Source organism: Pongo abelii, chromosome 20 (genome assembly GCF_028885655.2).
Source record: "Pongo abelii isolate AG06213 chromosome 20, NHGRI_mPonAbe1-v2.0_pri, whole genome shotgun sequence".
In the NCBI taxonomy this organism is placed as follows: Eukaryota; Metazoa; Chordata; class Mammalia; order Primates; family Hominidae; genus Pongo; species Pongo abelii.
The window spans coordinates 46,547,065-46,564,199 of NC_072005.2; the positions used below are offsets into that span (position 1 = coordinate 46,547,065).

Sequence of the window (17,135 nt, forward strand, 5' to 3'; positions counted from 1 at the left end):
ATTGGCAACAGCTGAGCCCAGAAACGAGACTTGCTCTGATTGGTCAAGCTACTGCGTTTCCGCGCGGGGTTGGCTGGCAGAAAGGCAGAGGCGGGGCCAGGAGAGAAAGCTTTGTGGTTTGGTCTCAGGAAAGTAGCAGGCGCCGCTGGAGAGAACTGCGGCCCTGTCGGAAGGTAACCTCCGGTGCAAACGACCATCGGCGGCAGGCGAGCGGTACGCTTGGCGTCCGGGCCTTCCTGGGCCCGTCTGAGGAAACTTGCTGCTCGAGGCCAGGCTGCCTAGGACCTGTCCCTTTTTTCTATACTGGCTCCCACATCCGGGTTTTTTCTCCGGGACTGCCCTTCGGATGCTTGGGCCAATGGGAGTCGCCATTTAGGGCGCTCCGCCCACCGGGTCGCGTAGAGCATCCTGGAAGTCGTAGTAAATCTCTCGAGAGTTCTCTCCGCACGCGGGCTGGAGAAGCGGGTCCTACGCACGCTTTGTTGCCGCGCTTTGCCTCCGTCCTTCCCCCTACTCCCGCCTTACCTGACTTCCTTTTTGGGAGGAAGATCCTTGAGCAGCCGACGTTGGGACAAAGGATTTGGAGAAACCCAGAGCTAAAGTCACGTTTTTCCTCTTTTAAGACTTACCTCAACACTTCACTCCATGGCAGTTCCTGAGACCCGCCCTAACCACACTATTTATATCAACAACCTCAATGAGAAGATCAAGAAGGATGGTGAGTTCTCGGGATAGTCCGGAGTCCAGACTGTCCCGCACTGGCTGGTCCCTCTTTCATCCCCTGCACCCGCTTCTCTTTCTAAGTGTTCGTCCAGCCAAACTTCGAGTTAACCCCTTGGCCTTTACACAAACTACTTCCTGTCTTCAACACTCCATTAGTTCATCTTAGACTCTGCCCTTTAACCTGGTCACTGCTGCTCATCTTACAAGGTTTGAGGTCACAGGACCCTTCCTCCAGGAAGCCTTCCCCTGTCCCTTCACGTGGCTGCCGCTGACTTCCCGTACGCCGAGACCATCTCCCATCAAGCTCTGATTCCTCTGAGCTGTCGTGGGGCTCTCTCTCCTCCCAGTGGCCTTTGAGCTCCGTGAGGGCAAGGACTGGGGCTTTCTTGGTCACCGGCTTTTTCAGTGATCAGCCCACAATGAAAATGTACCATAATGGTGGCTAACGCTCTGTATCATGGGCTGGTCTGTGTGATTTCATATAAATCTTGATTACATTTAATTCTCACAACAATCTTGTAGGAAGAAGGCTATTGTTATTCCCGTTCGTCAACTAAGAAACTGAGGCCGGGCGTGGTGGCTCACCCCTGTAATCAATCCCAACACTTTGGGAGGCCGAGGCGGGCGGATCACCTGAGGTCGGGAGTTCGAGACTAGCCTGACCGACATGCAGAAACCCTTTCTCTACTGAAAATACAAAATTAGCCGGGCGTGGTGGCGCATGCCTGTAATCCCAGCTACTCGGGAGGCTGAGGCAGGAGAATCGCTTGAACCCGGGAGACAGAGGTCGCAGTGAGCCGAGATTGCGCCGTTGAACTACAGCCTGGACAACAAGAGCGAAACTCCGTCTCAAAAAAAAAAAAGAAAAGAAAAACTGAGACAGGGGTGATGTGACTTGCCCAGGGTCACATAGCAAGTAAAGTGGTTGAGGCCACTCGCATAGAATTCTGCTTAAGAACCCAATTTTTGGCCGGGCGTGGTGGCTCAGGCCTGTAAACCCAACACTTTGGGAGGCTGAGGCGGGAGGATCACTGAAACACAGGAGTTCAAGATCAGCCTAGGCAACAAAGCGAGACCTTGTCTCTACAAAAAAAAAAAACTGGGCGTGGGTGGGGTGCATCTGTGGTCCCAGCTACTCGGGAGGCTGAGGTGGAAGGATCGCTTGAGCTAGAGAGGTTGAGGCTGCAGTGAGCTGTGATTGCACCACTGCACTACTGTCTGGGCTGAGCAAGAACCTATCTGAAAAAAGGAAAAAAAAAAGAGCTCGATTATTGAAATTGGAAAGATTCTCTCACGTTCTCAAGTAAATTATCACCTTTATTGAACCTCATTTTCTAGATCTAAAAACTGAGCAAAATCATAATACCTTTTTTGCATGGATGTTGGGGGAGATTAAATTAGCTAAACCTTGGCAGTATTTCTTTTTTATGGTAACTGGCAGCTAGTAAAGGGCTGGATAAATGTTAGTTCTTATCGGGAGAACCGAAGGAGCTTGCTGGGATTCAGTTTGAGGTTACCAGTGAAGTTGCTCTTGAAGAAAACAAAACCAGCAGCTGGGCGCTGGCTCACACCTGTAATCCCAGCACTTTGGGAGGCTAAGGCGGGCAGATCATTTGAGGTCAGGAGTTCAAGACCAGCCTGGCCAAGATGGTGAAACCCCGTCTCTACTAAAAATACAAAAATCAGCTGGGTGTGGCGGTGCACACCTATAGTCCCAGCTACTCTGGGAGTATAGGGAGGCTGAGCAGGAGAATCACTTGAACCCTGGGAAGCACAGGTTACAGTGAGCTGAGACTGTCTCAAAAAAAGAAAAAAAAAAAAAATCAGGAGTGTAAATTTTACATGTGTTTTTAGAGTGTGGTGCCCAACCATTATCAGGCAGTGCTGGGGACACATTGGTGACATAGAAACCTGGTTGTTTTTTTATTTTATTTATTTATTTTTTTGAGACGGAGTCTCTCTCTGTCTCCCAGGCTGGAGTGCAATGGCGCCATCTCTGCTCACTGCAAGCTCTGCATCACCTCCCAGGTTCACGCCATTCTCCTGCCTCAGCCTCCCAAGTAGCTGGGACTACAGGCGCCCACCAGCACGCCCGGCTAATTTTTTGTATATTTAGTAGAGAAGGGGTTTCACCATGTTAGCCAGGATGGTCTTGATCTCCTGACCTTGTGATCTGCCCACCTCGGCCTCCCAAAGTGCTGGGATTACAGGCGTGAGCCACCACACCCGGCGTGTTTTTTTTTTTTTGAGATGAGACGGAGTGTCGCTCTGTTGCCCAGGCTGGAATGCAGTGGTGTGATCTCAGCTCACTGCAGCCTCTGCCTCCCGAATTCAAGCGATTCTCTGCTTCAGCCTCCTGAGTAGCTGGGATTCCAGGCACCTGCTACCACGCTTGGCTAATTTTTGTATTTTTAGTAGAGATGGGGTTTCACCATCTTTGCTATGCTGGTCTCGAACTCCTGACCTTGTGATCCACCCGCCTCGGCCTCCCAAAGTGCTGGGATTACAGGCGTGAACTACCACACCCGGCCAGAACCCTGGTTCTTTAGGACAGTGACAGCCCAGCGTAGTCAGGGCCATCATGCAGGAAGTTTAGGCAGAGTGTTGAGGGCTGGGATTGGGACCTTAGAAAGACAGAGGGATCCATTCAGCTTCCTGGAAAAGGAGACATTTTGGAGAGCCTGCCAGGTAGAGTAAGCAGTATTTATGTTACACTGAGGGAGAAGAGCGTTCTTAACTTGGGCCAGCTTGTGCAGATGTTTAGGGGCAAAAGAGCCTCGCGTATTCTAGGTATTACAAGTAGTTTTGAGGCCTGTAAATCATGGGGAAACTTCCAGTGAGCTGTGCACTGGTGGCTCATGGCTATGAGGCATTGGACTTTGCCCTGAGGGTGTTGAGGAGCCAGATTGCTTCCCTGTCCTGGCTGCCTCCCTGGTGGAATATCCTCCCAGCTATGGAGGGTAAATGCGAATGGGCGAGGGGAGGCTGGAGAGTAGAGAGAGGCCCAGAGTCCCGTGGAATGAGCGAAGTCTGAGCGAGATTCATGGGGATGGAGTATGGAGAGGAAAACCAGAAATGTCACCACCAGGAGAATTTTTGACTAATTGCTTAAAACAACCTTGACTGCTGTCCCTGCCCCCACCCAGCCTACACACATTTTCTTGCTTCTTTCCTAGCCTAGTATCTATTTTACCAAGTGGCTGCTGCTTCAACTCAGCTTTTTTTTTTTTTTTTTTTTTTTTTTTTTGAGACAGAGTTTGGATTTGTCGCCCAGGCTGGAGTGCAGTGGCGCAATCTCTGGTCACTGTAACTTTTGCCTCTCTGGTTCAAGCTATTCTGCCTCAGCCTCCCGAGTAGCTTGGGGTTACAGGTGCCCTCCACCACACCTAGCTAATTTTTTTTCTTTTTTTTTTTTTTTCTTTTTTTTTTTTGGCATTTTTAGTCGAGACGGGGTTTCACTGTCTTGGCCAGGCTGGTCTTGAACTCCTGACCTCATGTGATCTGCCTCAGCCTCCCAAAGTGCTGGAATTATAGGCATGAGCCACCACACCTGGCCAGTTTTTATGAAGACTGGAGTCCAGTGGTGGGATCATGGCTCACTGCAACCTCTGCCTCCCAGGCTAGAGTGATCCTCCCACTTCAGCCTCCCAAGTAGCTGTGACCACAAGGAATGCACCACTATGCCTGGCTAATTTTTGTATCTTTTGTAGAGACAGGGTTTCACCATATTGCCCAGACTGGTCTTGAACTCTTGAGTGCAAAGAATCTGCCCACCTTGGCCTCCCAAAGTGCTGGGATTACAGGTGTGAGCCACCATGCTTGGCCATCTCAGCCATCTTCTTTGCATAAGACATTGGTGCCCTTCGCAGACCTGGGTGGTGAGAGGGAGTCCATTCTTGTTGAGCTTGAATCTCACTTGCTGTTAAGTGATGCCCTTTGCTGGTGAGATGTGGTGGTACCGGGTTCAGGTGGAATACGTGGACTGGGCTCTGCCATACCCTTCCTTGTGCCCTCCAGATTGTTGCCCTGGGCCAGTGAGGAATCCTCTGAGAACCTGTTTCCAGTAAAATTGGGACAGTCATAGTTGCCACCTAGTGGGGTTGTTGTGAGGAAGTGAAGTTACCTCCATAAAGCATTTGATGGGGATGTGATGACTCATGCCTGTAATCCCAGCACTTTGGGAAGCCAAGGCAGGAGGATCACTGGATCCCAGGAGTTCAAGACCAACCTGGCCAACATAGGAGACTGTGTCTACAAAAAATAAAAAATTAGCCGTGCGTTGTGCTGCGTGCCTATAGTCCCAGCTCCTTGGGTGGCTGAGGTGGGAAGATTGCTTGAGCCTGGGGGGTCAAGCCTGTAGTAAGCTATCATCACGCCACTGAACTCCAGCCTGAGCAGTAGAAGGAGATACTGTCTTAAAAAAAAAAAAAAAAAAAAGCACTTGATGGTATCTGTAGTCAAATGTTTGTAACCAGGTGTGGTGGCACACTCCTGTAATCCCAGCACTTTGGGAGGCAAAGGTGGGCTAATTGCTTAAGCTCAGGAGTTCAAGACCAGTCTGGGCAACATAGCAAGACCCTGTCTCTGCACAAAATCCAGAAATTAGCTGGGCATGGTGGCATACACCTGTGGTCCCAGCTACTCCATAGGCTGAAGTGGGAGGATCGCTTGAGTCCGGGAGGTTGAGGCTACAGTGAGCCATGATCATGCCACCGCACTCCAGCCTGGGTGACAAAAGTGAGACCTTGTCACCAAAAAAAAAAAAAAAAAAAGTGTGGTGGGGTCTGTGCTAGGCATGGGGATACTGCGGTAAACAAATGGGACAGGCTTATAGCTCCTCAGGCAAGACAGACAAGTTAACACACCATGACAGGAGGCGGGAAATAGTCGTGAAAGAAAAGGAAGTAGAGTAAGAATGACATGGGAAGAAATTTAGACATGGTGGTCAGAGGTGGCAACATTTCCTCTGAGACTGGGTGACTAGAAGGAGGCCACCATGTAAACTTATGGGGAGGGATATTCCAGGTAAAGGGAGCAGCCAGTGCAAAGCCCTGGGGCAAATTTGGTGTGTCAGACCTGGGAGCCAGTGTGGTTGGGAACTCAGGAGGGCGGTGGAATGTGGGCAGGGATAAGGTGGGGGAAATCTGCCAGGGCCACGTCATGCAGGCCCATGTCAGGGTGCTGGTAGCAATGAAAAGAATCACTCATTTATCGAGCGTTTACTGTGTGCCGGATGCTGTCCTGAGCACTTTGCATGTATGTGCACATGTTCATTATATAGCAGCTCACTGTAAGCACGTCTTACAGAAGAGTGTACTTGGCCACCTGAGTGGTTCCTGGCTGCTTCTGTGATTGTTAGGTCTTGAGAGATTATGGACTCGAGGCATTCTGGGTACCCCGTCAACTGGCTGATGGTCTTCTATCTGGGCTGTGCTTCTTCTAAAAAGGGGAGCTCAAAGGTCTTTTTTTTTCCCCACTGCAGAGCTAAAAAAGTCCCTGTACGCCATCTTCTCCCAGTTTGGCCAGATCCTGGATATCCTGGTATCACGGAGCCTGAAGATGAGGGGCCAGGCCTTTGTCATCTTCAAGGAGGTCAGCAGCGCCACCAACGCCCTGCGCTCCATGCAGGGTTTCCCCTTCTATGACAAGCCTATGGTGAGCATTGTGGGTACGGAGGCTGTGTGGGTGTGTGAAATGTTATAGGAGACTGGGCAGGCCTGGAGGGGATATTATGGTTCATTTGCCAAGGTGAGGCTGGACCAGGCTCCCGCTGCACCATGCCTCATTTAAAAATCTTTTTTTTGGCCGAGCGCGGTGGCTGACGTTTGTAATCCTGGCACTTTCGGAGGCCGAGGCAGGCGGATTACCTGAGCTCAGGAGTTCGCAACCAGTCTGGGCAACACCGTGAAACTCTGTCTCCACTAAGATACAAAAATTAGCTGGGTGTGGCAGCATGCGCCTGTAGTCCCAGCTACTCGGGAGGCTGAGGAAGGAGAATTGCTTGAACCTGGGAGGCGGAGGTTGCAGTGAGCTGAGATCCTGCCACTGCACTCCAGCCTGGGCAACAGAGTGAGACTCTGTCTCAGAAAATAAATAAATAAATAAATTATTTTGAGACAGAATCTTGCTCTGTTGCCCAGGCTGGAGCGCAGTGGTACAATCTTGGCTCACTGCAACCTGCACCTCCCGGGTTCAAGTGATTCTCATGCCTCAGCCTCCTGAGTAGCTGGGATTACAGGCACGTGCCACCATACCCGGCTGATTTTTGTATTTTTAGTAGAGACGGGGTTTCTCCATGTTGCCTAGGCTGGTCTCGAACTCCTGAGCTCAAGTGATCTGCCTCCCTCAGCCTCCCAAAGTGTTAGGGTTACAGGCGTGAGCTACTGTGCCACACTAAGAATCTTTAACATACCTTCCCCTACTGAATAAGCACCGTGAAAGAGGGGTTTTTGTCTATTGTGTTCATTGCCTTATTCCCAGAGCCTCGAATGGTGCCTGGCATCTGGCAGGTTCTCCTTAAACAGCTAAGTGAATGAGATTGAACCTGGAAGACTGAAGTGTATTCTTGTGTGACAGGAAATACCCCTGCACTGCACTCCTCTCCTAGCATTGTCTCCTCGGTCCTTTGGCCTGGTGTTCATTGCTGTTCTAACTTGCCTTAAAAATACCAACAGCCTTTCTACTGAACACTTGCTTACTGTGTGTCAGGTACTGTTCCAAGCACTTTAACTCGTTTAGTCCTCACAACAGTCCTTTGAGGTGGGAAGTATCATAATCCCCGTTTTTCAGACAAGGAAGTTAAGGCCAAGATATTTCTGTGTTTCTCAGTAAGCTTCTGATAAGGTCTGATTTTTTTTTTTTTTTTCTCTGTTGCCTGGGCTGGAGTGCAGTGGTGCGATCTCAGCTCACTGCAACCTTCGCCTCCCGGGTTCAAGTGATTCTTCTGCCTCAGCCTCTTGAGTAGCTGGGACTACAGGTGCGCACCACCATGCCCAGCTAATTTTTGTAGTTTTGGTAGAAATGGGGTTTCCTGGCCAGGCGCAGTGGCTCGTGCCTGTAATCCCAGCACTTTGGGAGGCCGAGGTGGGTGGATCTTCAGGTCAGGAGTTCGAGACCAGCCTGGCCAAGATGGTGAAACCCCGTCTCTACTAAAAGTACAAAAATTAGCTGGGCATGGTGGCAGGCACCTGTAATCCCAGCTAGTAGGGAGGCTGAGGTAGAATTGCTTGAACCCGGGAGGCAGAGGTTGCAGTGAGCTGAGATCTCATCACTGCCCTCTAGCCTGGGTGACAGAGCAAGACAATGTCTCAAAAAAAGAAAAGAAAAGAAACAAAGAAATGGGGTTTCACCATGTAGGCCAAGCTGGTCTCCACCTCCTGGCCTCAAGTGATCTGCTCGCTTTAGCCTCCCAAACGGCTGGGATTACAGGCATGAGCTGCAGCACCTGGCCCCTGATAAAGGTCCAATTTTGAATCTTGGCAATTGGGCTGTGAATCCACGCTCTTAACCCATTCTGCTCTCTGTTTGGTAGCGTATCCAGTATGCCAAGACCGACTCAGATATCATTGCCAAGATGAAAGGCACCTTCGTGGAGCGGGACCGCAAGCGGGAGAAGAGGAAGCCCAAGAGCCAGGAGACCCCGGCCACCAAGAAGGCTGTGCAAGGCGGGGGAGCCGCCCCCGTGGTGGGGGCCGTCCAGGGGCCTGTCCCGGTAAGCCAGGTCCTGGAGACCAACCCTCCCACTGCCAGGCCTTCCTGAGCCACATGGACTGGCTTTGGGGCAGGGTGGGGAGAGTTCTCCCCTTGGGGCTTCAGACCCCTCCTTTCCATTTCTTTATAGAGATGCGTTTCTGTCTCTCTTTTGGGGGTATTGAGCACCTAGATGATGCTATCTCCTTTCAAAACTCTTGTTCCCTCCTTGTGACTGTTTCTCAAGGTCTTTCTTCATGGCTGTGACTTGGTTTCAGTCTCTCCATGGCCTTGATTTTGTCGCCTGTGTCTTGTAACTCATTGTGCATGTAGAAAATCCAAGTGTCTACTAAGCAACTGTTAGGATTAATAAGTGAACTTATCGCTGGATATAAAGACAATATGGAAAAAATTAGTTTTATTATTTATTTATTAATACTATGTTTTGAGACAGGGTCTCACTGTCACCCAGGTTGGAGTACAGTGGTACCATCACAGCTCACTACAACCTCCGCCTCCCAGGCTCAAGTGATACGCCTCAGCCTCCGTAGCAGCTGGAACTGCCAGTCCGTGCCACCCCACCCAGCTAACTTTTGCATTTTTTGTAGAGATGGGGCTTAGCCATATCACCCAGGCTAGTCTCAAACTCACTGTCTCAGCCTCCCAAAGTGCCAGGATTACATGCGTGAGCCACCATGGCCGGCCCACAGTTTTATTTTTATATGCCAGTAACAGACCAGTAGACTTCACATTGAAAAGTAGCACCGAGGGGTAAATCCAACAAAAGGTTTGCAGAACGACTACACTGAAATCACAGAATGTAGCTGGGAGAAATCAGAGACTAAGCAATGGATAGGAAGACTCAGTATTGTCAAGAGGTCAGTTCCATACAAATTAATTGAAGATTCAACGTGATTGCACTCAAAATTCCAACAGGAATTTTGGTAAACACTGGACACTGATTGGCTCTTTCTAAATGTGTGGAAAGACAAGGCCAAGCCAGGCGAGGAGAATAAAGCACTGGGACCTGCATGACCAGGGGGAAGCTCCAGCAACCAGGCCAGGCCCAATGGCTCATGCCTGTAATCCCAATCCCAGCACCTTGGGAGGCCAAGATAGGAGGACTGCTTTAGGTCAGGAGTTCAAGAGCAGCCTCTATAAAATAGCAAGACCTCATTTCTACAAAAAATAAAATAGAAAACCAGGCGTGGTGACTCATTCCTGTAGTCCCAACTGCTCAGGAGGCTGAGGTGGGAGGATTGCTTGAGAACTGGAGGTCAAGGCTGCAGTGAACAGTGGTTTTGTCACTGCACTCCAGCCTGGGTAACAGAGTGAGAGCTTGTCTCTTTTTGTTTTGTTTTGTTTTGAGAGGGAGTCTCAGTCAATCTGTCTCCCCAGGCTGGAATGCAGTGGTGCAATCTCGGCTCACTGCAACCTCTGCCTCTCAAGTTAAAGTGATCTTCTGCCTCAGCCTCCCAAGTAGCTGGATCACAGGCACATGCCACCACGTCCATGTGCAAAAAAAAAAAACTGCAGCAACCAACCAGGATGATACACAGTTGGCAGAAGGGTAGGAAGGCAGCCCAAGGGGACAAGATGAAGAGTCTAGGCACAGCCATACTTGTACAGTTACTTGATGTGTGATCAAGGTACCACTGTACTTCACTGAGGAAAGGACTTTTTTTCCCCTAGTTCATGATGCGGGGCAGTTGGGTATCTGCAAGGGGGAAAAATTAGCCCTACCTCATACTATATGCAAAATATAACTTGAAGTGAATTGCAGATCCAAATGTGACAACTCACAAAATATAGTTTCTTTTTTCTTTTTCTTTCTTTTTTTTTTTTTTTTTTTTTTTGAGACAGAGTCTCGCTCTGTAGTCCAGGCTGGAGTGCAGTGGTATAATCTCAGCTCTCTGCAACCTGCGCCTCCTGGGTTCAAGCGAGTCTCCTGCCCCTGCCTCCCCAGTAGCTGGGACTACAGACATGTGCCACCACACCCAGCTAATTTTTGTATTTTTAGTAGAGATGGGGTTTCACCATGTTGGCCAGGCTAGTCTCGAACTCCTGACCTCAAGTGATCCACCCTCCTCACCCTCCCGAAGTGCTGGGATTACAGGCGTGAGCCACTGCACCTGGCCCTCACACAATAAAGTTTCTAGAAGAAAACAGGAAAATGTCTAAATGACCTTGGTGAGGGCATGAAAAGTGGAAACATCCTGTTTTCCAAACAGGATACAAAAAGCACCGAGTACAAAAGAAAAGATGGACGAACCAGGCGCACTCCTTAGGTCTCTGAGCCTCTGTGTCTCTCTGGCTTTTATGAGTTTCATGGCTCTGACTGGGTCATGCTCTATTCGCTGCCACTCACACTTTCTCCAAGTTGGTGATGGTGTCTGGATTACTGTGGGCTCCTGTTAACCGCTCTCCTCTTCACTGCACCTAGTTTTCTGTCCACTTTTGACTTCAGATTGTGATTCCAGCCCCTGAGTATGCTGCCTGCCATCTGTTGTCTTCCCTCTTTCCCCTTGCTGCCACACATTTCGTTCTGCACCTGCCCTGAGTGTCCCTTTCCATCACTGCCCTCCTTTGTTTTGGTTTTGTTTTTTGAGACAGAGACTTACTCTGTTGCCCAGGCTGGAGTGCAGTGGTGTGATCTCGGCTCACTCCAACCCTCTCCTGCCAGGTTCAAGTGATTCTCCTGCCTCAGCCGCTCTAGTAGCTGGGATTACAGGTGCCCACCACCACGCCTGGCGGATATTTGTATTTTTGGTAGGGACGGGGTTTCACCATGTTGCCCAGGCTGGTCTCAAACTCCTGACCTCAGGCGATCCGCCTGCCTCGGCCTCCCAAAGTGTTAGGATTATAGGCGTGAGCCACTGCGCCCGGCCTACCACACATTTCTTTCGGCACCTGCCCTGACTGTCCCTTCCCATCTCTCCCCTCTGATTTTGTTTCTTAAGAGACAGGGTCTTGCTCTGCCTCCCAGGCTGGAGTGCTGTGATACAATCAGGGCTCACTGCACGCAGTCTTGACCTCCTGTGCTCAAGTGATCCTCCTACCTCAGCTTCACAAATAGCATTTAACTCTTTGTGATTTAATGTCCCACTAGACCCTGGGTTTGTTTTGCTCTGTCTGGCCCTCTTTGGGTGCCTTTTTCGCCTCTTTCTGGGTGTTTTTCCTTACATCTCTCACCCGCTGGGTTTCCTTTCATGGCCTCTTCTCTGCCTCCTGGGGCTGCTGTAACCACGCACTCTCCTCCCTCTCTCCACAGGGCATGCCGCCGATGACTCAGGCACCCCGCATTATGCACCACATGCCGGGCCAGCCGCCCTACATGCCACCCCCTGGCATGATACCCCCGCCAGGCCTTGCACCTGGCCAGATCCCACCAGGGGCCATGCCCCCGCAACAGCTTATGCCAGGACAGATGCCCCCTGCCCAGCCTGTGAGTATCTGGTCCCACCCACCAGGTCTTATATAAATAGTGAGAATACAGGACTAGAAAGGGACCAGTTGGGGGGCTGTTGTAGGTTGGGTGGTCTGGGCAGGCCCCCTGAGGAGGTGGTACTGAATGAGGAAGTAGCAGTGGGGGTGGGCCCTGGGCAGAGGAATTGGTATGCTGGTTGGAGGGTACGGAAGGTTAGGGTAGGCTGGAGTGGTGCCAGCACCTAGATTGATTCCATGAGCTATTGAGCGCCTCCTTATGTGCCAGGCCTCGTTCTGCACTGTAGGGCTGCAGCAGGGACTGAGATAGAAACCTCTGCTGTCCTGTGGCCTATAGTCTGTAGGGGCAAAGAAGTGGGAGGCAGACAGGCAACAATATGTGGTATGTTGGGTGGAAGTACCAGAGTGAATTCAAGCAGTGTGAGGGATGGAGGAAGGGGCAGTACTATGGGTCTCCCACTGGACTCAGGGCTCTTGTGCTCACCGACTCCCCTACACCCCCGCAGCTTTCTGAGAATCCACCAAATCACATCTTGTTCCTCACCAACCTGCCAGAGGAGACCAACGAGCTCATGCTGTCCATGCTTTTCAATCAGTAAGTGGGGCCTGTGGTTGGGTGGTCCCTGGAGGGTGATGGCCAGGAGGCATCTCCATGGAAACAGGCCTCAGAACTCTGCCAGCAGAGCTCTGCAGGAGGGACAGCGACCAAAGATGTGAAAGGAGGAGGCTGTGGCTGGGCCCACGGCCTGTGGGGGATGTGGGGATGAGGCTGGAGAGGTCTCCATGGCCAGGGCTTGCTGGCTTTTTTCAGCCTTGTTTGAGGGCTGAGGGAGTCCAGGCTCTGGGCCTCATTTTCCCAGCCCCTAAAATGGGGGCATGCAAGGCAAGGTATGTGTAAAACTGCATTGAGCTCAAAAACAGCAAGTGTGGGAGATGGGGATGCGTGAACTCTTGTGCCTGGCATCAGGGTGGAGTCCGGTGCGGCCGATGTGTAGAGGGGCTGTTCACCATTGTTGAGTGAAGTTGTGGGTGTGGGTGAGTTCGTCTGGTGGTTCTGTTTCAGGGGCTGTGAGTGGGGGCATTCGTCAGTGTTTGTGGTGGGGAGCTGGAGGCTGTCCGGGAGAAGGGATGGCTACATGCAGCATCTCACAATGCTGCACTGCGTGGCACTTAGAAGAACAGAAAGCGCAACTTTATAATAGTGCCGAGAGAAGATTGTGAGAACCTGAAAAATACAGAAAAACAATACCACATGTGCAGCCTGTCCACAAAGCTGTATATTTTGTGAGAATGCTGATGGAAAAAAGGATACCTAGTAAACATGAGGATGGCTGCTTAATGGAGAAAGAAGTATGGAATGAGAAGAGGGAAATTAGAGAAACAGCATATCAGAAAAGTGAGGGTAAGGCCAGGTGCGGTGGCTCACACCTAAAATCCCAGTATCTTGGGAGGCTGAGGCAGGTGGATCACTTGAGGTCAGGAGTTCGAGGCCAATGTGGGCAACTTGGTGAAACCCCTTCTCTCCTAAAAATACAAGAATAAAAGTGGAAAAAGTGAGGGTATTGGTTATTTTTTTGGTGTGGCGGGTGGGTTATGATTTAGGAAGGGCCCAGGGGACTGTGGTGTACTGTTTCTTGATTTACGTTGCAGTTGCATGGGTATTTGTGTTTAAATTTTTCATTAAATGCTATGTTTACATTAGAGTTTTTCAACTTAGTACTATCTGCATTTTGGGCTGGATAATTCTGAGTAATGGGGCCCTGTCCTGTGCATTGGAGGCTATTTGGCATCATTTCTGGCCTCTGTCCACTTGATGCCATTATGTTAGGGGGAAATGCTGAGTCCCTGAGGTCTGTCGTTCTCTTTCAGGTTCCCTGGCTTCAAGGAGGTCCGTCTGGTCCCCGGGCGGCATGACATCGCCTTCGTGGAGTTTGACAATGAGGTACAGGCAGGGGCAGCTCGCGATGCCCTGCAGGGCTTTAAGATCACGCAGAACAACGCCATGAAGATCTCCTTTGCCAAGAAGTAGCATCTTTTCCCCCCATGCCTGCCCCCTCCCCCGTTCTGGGGCCACCCCTTTCCCCCTTGGCTCAGCCCCCTGAAGGTAAGTCCCCCCTTGGGGGCCTTCTTGGAGCCGTGTGTGAGTGAGTGGTCGCCACACAGCATTGTACCCAGAGTCTGTCCCCAGACATTGCACCTGGCGCTGTTAGGCCGGAATTAAAGTGGTTTTTTGAGGTTTGGTTTTTCACAATCATTTGTCTGTCTGATTTTCTTGCTCTTCGTGGTTCCTTTCCCTCCACCTCAGCAGCACATCCTGGGTTTTTGGACCTCTTGGCATTTTGAGGTTTGCAACCTTGGGGAAACATAGGATAGTGTAGTAATACTATTCACACTTGGGTTACAATTACTGCTTTGGCAGTTTTGTATGTTGTCCCAATTCACAGCAGGAAATGGAATCCTAGGTCAGGAAATGGAAAGTTAGGGCTGCCATGTAGTTAGGCAGCGTGGGTACTGCACAAGAATGGCACCTTTTAAAGGCACACCATTCACTTTGTAGGCTTATATGTTTATGCCACCACTTTTCTAACAGATGACAAGAGTGTTAAGGAAGAGGTGTTTCTTCACCTTTTTTCACTCTTCACAAAAGTGCAGCCTGTTGTAGCAATGGCCCCAGAGAAACCACAGTAGGTAGTTCAAACAGAAAGGAATTTAATACAGGAAACTTGGTGCTGCTGAAATCACGGGGAGGATGGGTGGTAGGAGTGGCAGTCTGGGTTTGAGACTCTTGAGTTCGAGTTTGCAGCCCCTGAATGAGCTCCTAGCTAGAGTTCAGTGGGATGCCACTCTGGCTTCCGGCAGTGCCTGGACTCATTTGGTCACTCCTGGGAAGCTACTGACTTGATGCTGGTATGAGGGGTGTGGCCGCTTCACACACAGGTGATCTACTTTGCTGGCCAGTGGCCAGCCAGGAGCTTCAGGCAGGTGCCTGACCCCAGTTCCCCTGCAGTGTCTAGCTGCAGGGAAGTCTAGGATATGTGACTTCTGGCTGTACAGCCACACACCCAGCTGCAGCTCTGGATAAGAAAGGGAGATTGGGCATGGTGGCTCACGTCTATAATCCCAGCACCTTGGGAGGCCGAGGTATGCAGATCACGAGGTCAGGGGTTCCAGACCAGCCTGACCAACATGGTGAAACCCCGTCTCTACTAAAAATACAAAAAAAATTAGCTGGGCATGGGGGTGCATGCCTGTAATCCCAACTACTCAGGAGGCTGAGACAGGAGAATTGCTTGATCCCAGGAGGTGGAGGCTGCAGTGAGCCGAGATTGAGCCACTCCACTCCAGCCTGGGCCACAGAGCGAGACTCTATCTCAAAAAAAAAGATTGAGTCAGGCGTGGTGTCTCACGCCTGTAATTCCAGCACTTTTGGAGGCTAAGGCGGGCGGATCACCAGCGGTCAGGAGTTCAAGACAAGCCTGACCAACATGGAGAAACCCTGTCTTTACTAAAAGTACAAAATTAGCCAGGCGTGGTGGCGTGCGCCTGTAATCTCAGCTACTTAGGAGGCTGAGGCAGAAGAATCATTTGAACCCAGGAAGCGGAGGTTGCAGTGAGTCAAGATCGTGCCATTGCACTCCAGCCTGGGTGACAGTGAGACTCCGTCTCAAAAAATAAAAGGAAGGGAGATTGGTTGGGGGGACCATCTTTAGCAGTTTGTCACACCCCTGTCCTGGGGAATTTTAAACTGACCAAAAATAATATGCACATGGCCCGATGCTGTGACTCAAACTTATAATCCTAGCACTTTGGGAGGCCAAGGTGGACAGATTGTCTCAGCTCAGGAGTTCAAGACCAGCGTGGGCAACATGGTGAAACCCGATCCCTATTAAAAATACAAAAAATTGGCCAGGCGTGGTGGTTCATTCCTGTAATCCCAGCACTTTGGGAGGCCAAGGTGGGCGGTTCACCTGAGGTCAGGAGTTCAAGACCAGCCTGGCCAACATGGTGAAACCCCGTTTCTACAAAAATACAAAAATCAATCAGGCATGGGTGGGGGGTGCCAACCCCAGCTACTCGTGAGGCTGAGGAGGGAGAATCGCTTGAACCCGGGAGGTGGAGATTGCAGTGAGCCAAGATCACGCCATTGCACTCTGGCCTGGGCAACAGCAAGAATCTGTCTCAAAAAAAAAATTATCTGGGCATGGTGGTACACACTTGTCCCAGCTACTCGAGAGGCTGAGGCACAAGAATTGCTTGAACTTGGGACGCAGAGGTTGCAGTGAGCCGAGATCGCACCACTGCACTCCAGCCTGGGCGACAAAGAGCGAGACTCCATCTCAAAAAAAAAAAAAAATTGTGTGTGTGTGTGTGTGTGTGTGTGTGTGTGTGTGTGCGCGCGCGCGCACATGCGCATATTAAGACCCTTTCTCACACCAGATACATGGAAAAAGGCAATCTTTTGGCAAAAAGTAGATCTACCACTAAATACAGTAGGCTGGGCGCAGTGGCTCACGCCTGTAATCCCAGCACTCTGGGAGCCAAGGTGGGCAGATGACGAGGTCAGGAGATCGAGACCATCCTGGCCAACATGGCGAAACCCTGTCTCTACTAAAAATACAAAAATTAGTTGGGTGTGGAGGTGCGTGCCTGTAATCCCAGCTACTTGGGGGGCTGAGGTTGCAGTGAGCCAAGACTGCACCACTGCAATCAACCGGCCTGGTGACAGCGAGACTCTGTCTCAAAATAAATAAATACAGTAAAACATATTAAATTTTTGCTTGTTTTTTGAGATGGAGTCTTGCTCTGTTGCCCAGGCTGCAGTGCAGTGGCACGATCTCAGCTCACTGCAACCTCCGCCTCCCGGGTTCACGCAATTCTCCTGCCTCAGCCTCCTGAGTAGCCGGGACTCCAGGCACCCGCCCCCATGCCTGGCTAATTTTTTTTTTTTTTTTTTTTTTTTTTTTTTTTTTTTGAGGTGGGGTTTTGCTCGTCGCCCAGGCTGGAGTGTAGTGGCGTGATTTCTGCTCACTGCAATCTCCGCGTCCCGGATTCAAGTGATTCTGCCTCAGCCTCCTGGGTAGCTGGGATTACAAGTGCATGCCACCACACCTGGCTAATTTTTGTATTTTTAGTAGAGACAGGGTTTCACCATATTGGCCAGGCTTGTCTCGAACTCCTGACCTGGTGATCCGCCTGCCTTGGCCTCCAAAAGTGCTGGGATTACAGGTGTGAGCCACTGCGCCCGGGCTTCTTTTTTCTTTTTTGAGACAGAGCCTCAC

At 50.6% G+C, this 17,135-nt stretch overlaps 1 protein-coding gene across 2 annotated transcripts; it reads left to right on the forward strand.

Moving 5' to 3' along the window:
* The first annotated feature begins 56 nt into the window (after nt 1-56).
* Nucleotides 57-14,107, forward strand: SNRPA (small nuclear ribonucleoprotein polypeptide A). Of its 2 annotated transcripts, none has more exons than XM_024236927.3 (7): nt 57-173; nt 624-718; nt 6,206-6,378; nt 8,255-8,434; nt 11,684-11,857; nt 12,363-12,451; nt 13,726-14,107. In XM_024236927.3, exons 2-7 carry the CDS (start codon nt 646-648, stop codon nt 13,883-13,885), a joined length of 849 nt encoding a protein of 282 aa, XP_024092695.1. In that variant the 5' UTR covers nt 57-173; nt 624-645; the 3' UTR covers nt 13,886-14,107. The 2 variants fall into 2 exon arrangements, with proteins under 2 accessions (XP_024092695.1, XP_024092696.1); XM_024236928.3 differs by having other exon boundaries at nt 84-213.
* The last annotated feature ends 3,028 nt before the right edge of the window (nt 14,108-17,135 follow it).